The following is a 12,103-nucleotide window of genomic DNA, read 5'->3' as shown; positions in this document are numbered from 1 at the left end:
ATGATTTTTCATCTTTATTCTCCCCCCTTCAAAAGGTTTCACTGCTCCTGATGTTTAACGTTATGCAAAGACGTGTTTCTGCCAATGAATATCGCCTTATGGTTATGCTTCTGCAAATAACCTGCTGTGAGCTGATAAAAGGATTAATGCAGCCAAAATTCTTAATCTGTGAAATTACAAATTAAATTCTCATATTAAAAATACCACCCTGAGGTATTTTTTGTGGTTTTAATTCCCCTCTGGTGTTCTGCATACATTGTGCTTGTTAATGACTAGGACAAGACTGTCTCTGTTGGCAGCCTGCTGCAGAGTGATAATGTGTAGGCATTTACTTCACTGATAGAACTGGATTTAACCACTGTCTGATAAACTAAGTGGCAAGTGGGTAATAAGTCCATATTAACAGAAAAGTGCTACTGCAGAATTCAGAATTCAAAATCCTGGCTAGACTAAATCACACAGTCATAAGGATTGAGATGTCACCACTGCAGAGTGATTTTTGTTTTCCATTTGGTGGAAATTGGATAAATGAACTGGCATTCTTGATGTTTCATTAGTTCTGAAGAAAAGAATCTCTGCATCAGTTTCTGCAAAGGCAGACTTTCAACAGCAGCTGCCTTAACTTACACTGAACATTTAAATTTTCTGCTTATCAAGTACCACAGCCAGCAAACTGAGTGCTGGGTCACCATGGCAGAGAAGGAAACTGGGAATCTTTTTGCAGTGGCAGAACACAGTCTGTGACAGTGATGGACATAAATTATTGGTGATATTTTGGTTTAATCTTCATATTCTAAAAATGGGAGAGTGCTCTTCAGAGCAGAGCTGGGAATAGGTACTTGGACAGCCAAGCCACAGAACCAGCTCAAAATGTGACTACAGCTGTTGAGGATGGAAAACATAAACTTTAGGAAGACAAAAGTTTTTGTACCGACATGACTGTAAATAGATTCTACTGTGGATGAATATTCAAAAAGAGAGCTTGGTTTTTAAAAGCAAACTTTTAAATCAGCCATAGTTACACACATATGTTCCATTGTTGCATCTCTGAACACTGAACTTTCTGCCTTGAGGTACTGGATATAGATATTTTGCTAATGGATGCATGTTTGAAAACAGAAAAGAACATACAATGCTGTAATGCAAGCGTCTCTTCACCCTATTGAGTTCAAGCAAAATGCTGACTGTTATTCCCTTGTGAAACCTTTTTATAATAATAGAATCTTCTCTGAATAAAAAATATCATTCATGGTACTATTTTTTCCCTAGAATAAATAGCTGTGTGCTTTTAATGATGAAAAACAACATGCAGACATATAATATAAATTATTTTAAATTACTAAAAAGATAATTGGCAGCATACATTATGATAGGAACATTTCTGCCAAGCCAACTGGAATGCATTCTGTTTAATAAAGGAAGCAAAAGGATGTATGAAAATAGTGAAAGCATTCTTAGCTAAGAATATCATCTGCTATCCTCTTTGTACAGTTAATTCAGCAAATTAACTGATTGTTCACTTTGTGTTTCCCAGACTTCTGAATGCCAAGTCCTTTCTTAAAGAAGGCTACTGTTAGAACACACAGAGATTCTGTGAATCAAACACAGCTCGATTTTTATCCTGTGTGCTGCAGCTAGTTAAGAATTACTGTATGTTATAAGTGAAAAGCACTAAATATGTAAATTGCATTTTTCCTTTTGCTTATGACAATTCAGAGAATTCTATTGGCTCCACACATAATCAAATACAAAGATAGCAGGCTGCAGACTGCAGAGCAGAGATAGCAAAAAAAAAAAAAAAGAATCCATTTTGTCCAAGCTAACTACGTAATTCCAATCTCCACAATTGCAGTCACGTATTTTGTGTGTGGCTGTGTGTGTCCATGAGGCTGTCTGTATGTGGAGGCTAGCACACACACATGCATCTGCCTGAGCTAGAATCTTTGTTTCTGATCCATTTGGAGGTGGTTATACTCACTATCAGTTAACTCCCATAGCCGTGGGGGCAGATCACTGAAGTACTCGTGGCTCAGAGCTGCCTGTGCTGACAATCTGTTCTTTGGGAAACACTGAAGTAGTTTGGAAGCTAGATCTTCTGCATGGTTCACACAGCTCAGCCTGAAACACAAACAAGAAGGTTTTTCTGGAAAACAGTGCAATTATTCTGTTTACTAGTTCCATCTCCAGTCAGTACAGTTGAAACACCAAGTCTTAATAGCCAGGAGTGCTACCAGGAAAAGCGTTCCTTAGGTTAGGGATTTGATTAATCATTTCTGTATTGACAGCTCAAAATTCATACAAATTTTACAACTACAGAGCATAAAATACACCATATCACATATGCCCTGCCTAGTATGCTAAGGCATCATGAGCAACAGCATCTTGAAAGCAACTGTTTTGATTCATCCATTTACATTTTATTGAGCATACTGACAAACTGAAAATTTACAGTGCTGGAAACAAATGCTTATTACCATCTGAACACATAAAATCCAAGCTTACAATAACAGCAACATTCACACAACTTAAATAAGTATAAAATTTTAAAATACAGTGATGCTTAACATGCAACACATTCATCATGTTTTACAAAGACATTTGTCTTTCAGGGAGTACTGACTTCTTATTTGTTCATATATTCACATGGCAGGGAATTGACTTCTCATTAAGTGTTAATGCAATGCAAACATTAAATTTAAGTGAGTTATCTTTTCTAAGCTTCCTACAGAAACTGAGAAAACTTACTGTTTCACTGGGAGCTAAATCCTTGGGAATATTATAAGAAAATATAATCTAAAAAGTAATAGACTTGAAGTGGAGACAGTGAAATGGTAATCAGCAAGATGTGGCCTAGGTCTAATAAGCTACAGCTGCCTCCTAAATGTCCAAAGCCACCACGCTTTTTGTAATATGCAGTCAAAAAAAATACCTGCTGAATCTTGTTGACATCATGTTGCTATTATTACTAGGAAACTTCATAAATTCAACCGTGCCTTTGCTCAGTAAAGATGTCTTACTGGGTAAATGCCAAATTTTATAAAAGGTTTTTTCAATGCACTGGTTTCCCAAAACCAGTAGATAGTAGACTGCAGTCCAAAATAACTCAGCCTTTGAAAAAGATTATGTTTTCCTCTAAAATCAATAATCCTACAGCATGTTTCATGCAAATATTCATTTTTGTCAGCTCAAGCTGACTTTCCAGAAAAAAAATCAAGAAGATGGATTAAGCAGCATTACTCTTTTATTGGGTTGACATGGCATGATTTATATGAAACAGTATGGGCACAGGTGAAAATTGTTTCTTCAACAAAGAATAGACAACACTGCAAACACTAAATAAATATAAAAGATTACTACAGTGAGAAATTTAAGTTACAAATGTCATATACACAACTTTTTGTCCATGTCCATACCATCATCAGTGTGAAAAAACCTCTAATTCTAGATATTAATTTTAAATTAAAAAAAAAAAAAGTCAAAAGCATCTATCCTAAATTATGTATGGGCATATGCATGATATGCTGCTCTCTGCAATCATTCAAAAAATATGCCACTGGCTGTCTTTTTAATTCCTAGCAACTGTGTGCTAGATGGAAATTTGAATACTGTGCCTATCTGATCTCTTCTTGAGAACTGGCAGGATATATGTCCAGAAAGTACCCAGGGATGAATTGCTCAGGAGTGCTGACCACTTTAAGGCATTGTTTCTCATCACTCATAATCTTACTGAATTCCCAGGATTAGATTTCAAAATTGCTATTTCAGGTTTAACAGATGATGAACTCCGGTGTTTCTGATGGGCACATCTTTTTCTGTTTTCATTTTCAGTTTGTGACAAAAGAAAAACACCTTGAATGAAAGATTCATTGCTTATAAATTACATTATAAATTAGAATAATTCCAGACTATTTAAACTACCAGATTGTTGAAAATGTTCGGTAGACTTTTGTGACAATTACAGAGAATTTCATTACAGAACACAGCAAGATACCAAGACAAAAGTCGTTATTAACAAAGAAAAGGAAAAGGAGTGGCAAATATTCAATGAGAATTGGTGTTAATTCTTCTACACATCCAAAATTTCCATGGAATGGTGATTATATTGAATCTGTGAGGCCTGAGTCCTAATCCCCCCTGCACCAATGAATCATTCAGAGATTGTGTCAAACCATTTCAAAAAAATGTAATTTTTCCCTACAGAGGTAGCTGCAAGATTTTAGGAACTACAGTAAACCTGCTCTGTCTTGAATGGGAACTAATGTTAATTTTCTGAATGTTAATTCAGAAAAATGCAGTCACTTAGGTAGTGAAATGTTACCCTCCAATATAGGAATTACACCATTCCTTAGCTGATCCATACATACAGTGGAGATGCTAATTAGGTGAGGCAAAGCAAAGTCAAAGAAAATAACATTCAAACACCAACAGATCCTGACTTGCAGGTGAAATTTTGGATGCCATCTGCAGCTCCTTGAACAGAGTGATGCTGACATTTTGACTTCATAATGGTCACCAGTGTATCTGGCATACTGCTAAGATCTTTTTGCAAGAAATTCATAAAAACTAATACAAATTGAACAAGTTTTGAATAGGAACAGTGTAGAAAGCCAGTCACCTTCCCAGTTTAGACAAAAAAAAGATACATATTCACTGAAATCAGTTGAGAAACCAAAGATAAACATAAAATAATCAGCACATTATATATTTAATATAATATAAATCCAACAAAAATATCTAGGGCTGAAAAATAATCACCTCAAGTAATTAAATAATTATGAATAAATCAGTCATAATTCGAACCAGTCTTATAATTAATAAATAGAAGACCAAATTCATTGCATAGTCTGCAAAAATATTTCAATCTGCTATAATTATTAGATCTATATTCCCTGATCACCTTCCAAGTAGTGCTGGGGCTGTGGGGCTGGTGCTAGTTGTTTGTCAGTGCTTTGAAGATTCCAGTTGCTACATTATTAGGATTATGTTTCCAAGCATTTATAGATTTCAAACTCTGAAGGGACCATAACGATCAAGTGTCACCTCTTGTGTAATACAGGCCAAAGATCATCTGAGTAACTCATGGATCAAATCACCACTTTCCCCTAGCTCAGCTATATCTTTAAAGTTCTACATTAAAATTCTAATTTTGTTTATGGAGCTTTGCCCAACAATGAAAAAATTCTTCTCCAAAACTCATGTCTTCTGCAAAGGTCATTTCTGGAAATCAATGGCCACTGCAAAAAGCACATGCATGTGGGCTCCTAAGGTTGTCAGTATTAAAAACCAATGCCTTTATGGAATACATGACTAATTTTGCTGCTTTGTTTGAAGACAAGTTGTTCTTTACTTGTGAAAAATGTACTGTATGATCATGTATTAAAGTTACATCTGCTACATCAGAATTGTTCAGAAAACCCTATTTAGTGCATAACCTCAGCGGTTGGAACAATGGAACGATTGCTTTGTTTCTCTCTTTTTTTTTTCCTTTTCTCCAATATTATCTTTAAAATATCCTCCTTAAAACATTAACAATTTGTCTGATTTAAGTTTGAAACCTGATTCCTCAATAGAGACAAAGGCTAAATTTTCTGATGGGGCTCAGTAGTTAAATACCTAATACAGAAGTTAACAAAAAGAACTGAAGAAAAAAAAGATTTCATTTTTAAATACACCTCTTTCAGTACGAGACAGGATGGAATTTCATACAATATGGCTTTGTGTTGAAAACATAATAGCATGTTTTGTCTCACAGCAGTTGGGCCATATAGGAACTTGGCATGCATGATATGGCAAGTCTCAATATTCACGCTTCACTTACTGTCACACTAATCACTGAGGAATAGTTACTAGCCATGACAGCATAGGTACTTTCAGAAAATGTGGTGTACAGCAGAATACAGAGAAACCATTGGCAATGAGCATTAAATAATATGCAGATATTAGAAAATATTAGATTTGAGAAATGCTGGGAATATTTTTACACTCCTACTCGGATGACATTTGTGAAACACATTGATTTTCAGTTTAATCCCAAATGCTATGTACAGCCTTAGCTCAAGAAAAACAAACACCATATGAACCTGTCTCACTTGAAATATATATGAATCTGACTAGACTTGAGCAGTTGTAAATCTCATTGGATTACAAGAATTTGATTTAATTTCAGAAAACAGGCTTAAATATCTTTCTACTGCAGAGGAAGGTCAGTATTTGGTCAAGCAGAACATGACTAAGATCACTGAAGTTTGGTTTAAGCTCTTAAGAAAAAAAAAGTTTGGGGCATGTGCAGTGAACTTCTGAACTTGGGGTGATTTGCTTTTAAATGCAATGAAGAAGGCAGTTCAAATTCACATTAATAATTAAGACAAATGGGCATTAAAACAAATGGAGATAATATGCTGTCTATATGCTCCTAGCAGCATGAGGTAAATACTTCCCAAAGCAAAAATCATTTACTGTGCATATTTTCCACGTGAAGATATGATTCTTGCAGTGTATCATTAATTCATTTTTCAACTGGCATTTATAGCATGGCCTAGAGGAGTGAGGCACCTAGTTCCCTTTGGAAATTTCAGCTCTTTCTTTATTCTAAGCAAACTCCTGCAACCTGAAGTGCTGAAAGACAAAACCACAGTTAACCTGAACAATCACACCATTTAGCAAAGCTTAAAGTTTAATGGTATGAAGAGAAGTAACAAATTGGTGTGACTCAGGCAGGGCAGGTGGCAGCGCTCCCAGCTCATCTCTCAGAGGATGCTCTGGTCCCTCAACAACAGGGCTCCTGCACAGTCCCTGTTCTAGCTCACCTCCCAAGGCCCTGCCACAGTGCTTGTATGGGGACATTTTCACCCAAGGCTGCTTGAGGACAGCAGCCTCTTGCCCTCATGCCAGGCTCTAGCCTCTCCTGAGCTCTGTTCAAAGCTGTACAACACCATGCGTTGCAGTTAACCCTCTGCAAATGAATTGTCCTCTAGCAGCTGATACAGAAACGCCCACGTGTGCCTTGATAGCTTATATCTCTGAACCTCCATGTGATTCTAGCAGCAGCTACGTGAAACACGAATCAGAGCAGGGCCTACCCGAGCAGCATTTCCTCTTTAGGAGCTCCAGCAGCCTTTCTGTTGTTGCCACCATGCAGAGAACACCCACTGTCTTCAAAGAGCCGCCGTGCCAGCTCCAGCGTGCAGGAGCCGCTTCCCGAACGGGCCCCGTGCCCCCACGGAGCTCTGGAGGGTTTATTTAGCCATCAAGAAACCACCACAACAACTGAACACAAGTTTTGATGCCAGGCTTTTAGCTTTTGATACAGATGAAGGCGTACATCACGATGAAGGCATAAAGGAGTACATCAAGATGAGAATAGAACAGAGCAAAGATGTTACCATTTTTTCAGTGTTTTACACAAAGGGTATTGAGGACTAAAACTGATGAACAAAGAAAGACAAAATCATTTGAAGGCTCACTCAAGCAGTGTTTTACTTTTTGCTGATCAATCACAAAATGCAGAATTTGCTCTGCAGCAATATAGAGGTACTTCAAGCCAAACTACAGAGTAAATAATACAATCAAACAGAGCCAGTGTGACATGTCACTGTTGGGACTGTACCCCACACCTGTATGGGGCTGCCAACTGCAGTCCTGGGTTGTGCACGCTCCCGAGAAAAGACATGTCTCCAAAGACCCAATGCCCCTCTTGCTCTTCCCAAATTGAGATGTTGGCAACAATTTAGACTCAGAAACACTGAGCTCTCTACACATGCAGGATGGGAAAATCCAGTCTCCAGCCTCCCTTGGCCATCACTTGAATTGTCCGCTCAGCACCTGAATAGAATCAAGATTGCCACATGAGCACAATGACTCGCTCTTGGATGAGCTAGGCTGGGACAAAGCCTGCGCTGGCTCTAACATGTATAACATGGCCATACTGCTCCCAGTGTCTGTCCTTGCTCTGTGCTCCTGCACAACACTGCATGCCACAGTCTTCAGGCCACCATGATTTCCCTGGTGGTGTATGATATGATCTCTTTGGAAATTTAAAAATTAGTTTGATCCCCTTTAATTATATTACCATATTATAGGCATCAGAAGTCTTATCCACTGAAGTACTGAAAAGGTGGTCAAAATATTTATTATTACAATAAAAGCCATGACAACCAATGATAAGTATTCACTGATATGGAACAGAACATAACAGTGTCAGTGTTGATTCCTTGGCTTTGCTGTTAATGTCGATGTAGCAGAGGTCAGAGCTTTCCCCATTTGGAAAGCTGTGGAGAGAAGTTCATTCAGTGCATTCCAGGAGGGTAATGAGAACCCTGGCCTGTCTGAACGAATTCTCATTTGACACTTGCCCAGATGCCACGAGTTGGAAAGCAGCCAACATGCTGCAATAGCATTTCAGGAAAAAAGGGGAACATAACAATTGAAGGTTCTAACAATATAGACAACTAGGTTTTCTATTTCGATTAATATAGATTTAGCCCTAGGTATATAATGACATATATATATGGTACTTGGTAATTTTTAAAAGAATCTACTGACCCAGTAGGTAAACCAAAATTACAGTTGCAGCTCCTGAACTTCTCAGAATAGAGAATTAAGAAGCTTAAACTGCTCATGAGTCAGATTAGGGTTCAGAGACTCAGTTTGGTCACACCTAAGCTAGACAATGAAGTGATTCAACCTCTCAAGGCAATTCACTTTTGACAATAGCCATTATACTCAATTAGAACTTGATTATTTGTGTCATCATCTAATGCAACTCAAGACAAAAACTTAGATGAGTCTATTTCTCCCTGACTCCCTTTTGCACTAGATTTGATGTGTTTTAGTGTCTGTTTCAGATGTATTTCTGTATTTCTTTAAAACAATGATGCTTGTGATTTCCAGCTTGGTTGGTCTGCTTCCTAGAGAAAGCAGAACATTACCACCATTACAGAACACACCCCTTTCAAAAACTGAATTTGGTTGATTTGATGTTTAAAAGCTATGCTGAAGGAGAACCAGTCAATGTACAACAGACTTAAAAGTATCCTGAGTTCTGTGAGAGCTACCTGGGCTAGCTCTTGCTCTGATGCCTCAGAATAAATATGCTGAGCTATGAAACCTTCCAAAGAAACTCAGCACCAACTATTGAGAGCTTTGGGTGGGAAGATTGCTTATACTGTTCATTGACAATATTGCAGATATTTTTCCTACTTGTTTCTTCCAATTCTGACACAGAGTAAGGTTAACATTTGATGCTTATCATCTTTTTGCCAGAACAACATATGCTGGAGTATCAAATGAAGCAAGAAGTATGGAGTCTCCATGGGAGACACTAAAGAGAAGAAGAGTTTATTTACACAGCAAACATACAATGTATGTGCATTGATAACATACCCTAAGCTATTGAGGATGTGGTGTTGTGTGATATGATCACAAAACTTCCTTAATTCCTAGGAATTCTGACATTGCATAGCCTAGGCAGCATGACTGCTGGGTACAGTGTTTTGCTACTGTTTAAAATCAGAACTAAGTAATGAAACTAAAAGACGACTACCTTAAGTAATTGACATTATTTCATTCAGTTTCCAGCAGTTTCTCTTAGATACAGGTACTTCCCATAAAAAGTATTTCCTAAGAAATTTTAATTAGAACATGCCTTACTATTTTGTCCCAGAAAGAATTTAGCAATTACTTCTTTTTGATTTTACATGGCACCACCAATCAACTATTTTAATTCTGTCAGCATCCCAATTAGGCCAGTATTAAAGATACTAATTATGGAAGACAGTACATTACTTACACCACAACAGACCACTACTGAATATGCCAGATTCATAGTTTACTGGAAGATCTTTGCTGTAAGTGCAATTAATGAAGAAAAACAACACAGTGGTGACATCTAGTCAGAAGCTTTTGATTATTCTGATTCTTTAAAGGGCATGAATCTTCTGATCAAGGTGAATGTTTTTTAAAGGCTGTCTGTGTGCACCTCAGAAAGCTGAACAGAATAACCTCGGAAAATAAACAGAGCTAAAAATAATTACTAACACCCCAATCATTTTATGAGCTATTATTTCACCAGAAAATGGAGAAAATATAACTTTAATCCTGAACAAAACTCTTCAAGGTTTATGTTCTCTATAAACCTTTCAGTGAGAACTGAAAATATAAGTTAGTAATGCAGTAAATGCCCTAACAAATATATCAGATTTTTCACTAAATGCTTTTTACAGGCTTAAACCAAACTGAGTGAAAGAAAATCACCTTTTACAGTCTGACTCTTAAAGGAAGAATGCCTTTCTGTTATGCTTTTTAAAATAAGGCATGGTGAATTTATATCAACTTCAGTGAATCTTGGGGCATGATAAAAGGAAGAAAAATATAGCAGTGGAGTTAACATTCCATAGTATTCTTTCTTCACATATTTTAAGCCCCCACCCCCCAACACAGAAATAGCTGAATTAAACCTTTGGCACACAATGCAGTCAAAGCTCTGTGTTTTTCCTCATGCCACCCTTGACAACCTGAATTGCTTCTCTCCAAATAAATCCATGCAAAAGATATTCTGAAGAGAAAGAAAAAAACCAAGCTCTGATTTTCAAATTTGTCAACTGGGTGCACCCATTAGGGAAGTAAATAAAGTCTTCCTTATTTTCCCTTTTCCAGCTGTCTTCCTGGACCTATTACCTTTAGAAAACAAACAAAGACAGAACTAAGTGCTAGTAAATGAACATTAATACTTCTCTATGAATCTCTACCCTTTTGTCTGATATTATATCGTCTTGGGTTTAAGAAGTTTTAATTTCATTCTAATGTAAATAAGAACTGGTTTGTTTGCTCAGTACTTCAACAAGAATTTGCTACAAGGTTGCAGCATGGAGGCAGTGCCCTGAGAAGGGTGACCTTGCTTTAGTCGGTGAAGCCAAAGATCATTTATCAGAGTTAACCTACAAATCTGTCTTGCTGGGGCCTCAGATCCCTCAACCACTTGGAAGCAGCTACTTGCCCTGTCCTCCCACTGCTGCCTAAAACATTGCATGGGTCTGATCTTTTCTATTACTGTATACCTCTCAGCTAATAAAATATATTTTTGTAGCTATGGAACTAACAGGAGTACTTTGTATTTATTTATACAGCTCATTAAAGGCGGGGAGAGATTTGGAGGTAGAGAGAATGCCCCAAGCCTGGAAAGCTCAGGAAGGCAGACCCCAGGCACATGCATGTATTTAACTTTATGCAGATGAGTTGCCTGGCTGAACCCAACGAGACTGAGCAATTATGTAAAAGCAGGATCCTGGTCTTTTTGCAACCATGCTCCTAAGCTAAGGCACGAGAGGGAAATGATGCAGAACTAGTAAATACTGAGAGGAAGAGACTGAAATGGTGGTAATGAGAGCATATGGGCAATATAGTCAAGCTATGCAGTCAAGAACACTTAATTAGGTATTATTCTGTCTGTGTATTTAGACAGACTTACATAACCTAGAACTAGCTGCAGCTCCCTGACCCTCAGGCATTTGGTTCAGGTGACACAGGGTAGGACACCACCTTCCTGCCAGCACTGCAGTGTAGAAAGCACTGTTCCTCCTCCAGATCCACTCTCCTGATCTAGCACACCACTTTCTCTTTCCATTAATGCAGACAGAAACTTTCTAAAGTGAACTTTAGGTCCTCTTTGAGTAGGGAGAACCAGTAAGGCTGAAAATCCAGTGTCTGACACCAAAGGCAGTAAAATTTGTTAAGAGACAAATATGCTTGTGTTAACGTATGAACTTGACTTTGAACTTGAAAAAGTGGAAAAAAACCCTAGGTTTCTTATGCAGGCACCACCATGAAAGGAGAAAACAGTGATCTCTCTAGTATTCAATTTGGAGATTTTTTAATTTTTTTTTTAAGGGGAGCATTACATATCCACACTTACCTGTATTGAAGTGCCTTTCTAAAGAGTTGCATGAATTTAACATATGTGTTTATGTTTTTTGTCCATAAACATCTTGGAGGTGAACCATCGAGTCACAAACTCCATCTGTTTTAGCCACCAATTACTGAAATGCATGGATCTTAAGTGCCTGTACTTATATATGTGTGAAGATGTAGTGCTGACACTCAGAAATTG

At 37.5% G+C, this 12,103-nt stretch overlaps 1 protein-coding gene across 8 annotated transcripts in view; it reads right to left on the bottom strand.

The window, feature by feature from the left end:
- The window catches only part of CDK14 (cyclin dependent kinase 14), a 448,028-nt gene that overhangs the window by 199,676 nt on the left and 236,249 nt on the right, over positions 1-12,103 (bottom strand). For all 8 annotated transcript variants that reach the window (XM_077174724.1, XM_077174723.1, XM_054640757.2 and 5 more), the window contains one exon: positions 1,979-2,118. In XM_077174724.1, the coding sequence (XP_077030839.1) occupies positions 1,979-2,118 (140 nt within the window). The remainder of the gene's footprint in view (positions 1-1,978; positions 2,119-12,103) is intronic.

The sequence above is a fragment of the Agelaius phoeniceus genome, chromosome 1, assembly GCF_051311805.1.
Source record: "Agelaius phoeniceus isolate bAgePho1 chromosome 1, bAgePho1.hap1, whole genome shotgun sequence".
Lineage (NCBI taxonomy): Eukaryota > Metazoa > Chordata > Aves > Passeriformes > Icteridae > Agelaius > Agelaius phoeniceus.
The sequence above is the reverse complement of the archived record's forward strand: the minus strand, read 5'-3'. Positions and strand labels throughout refer to the sequence as shown.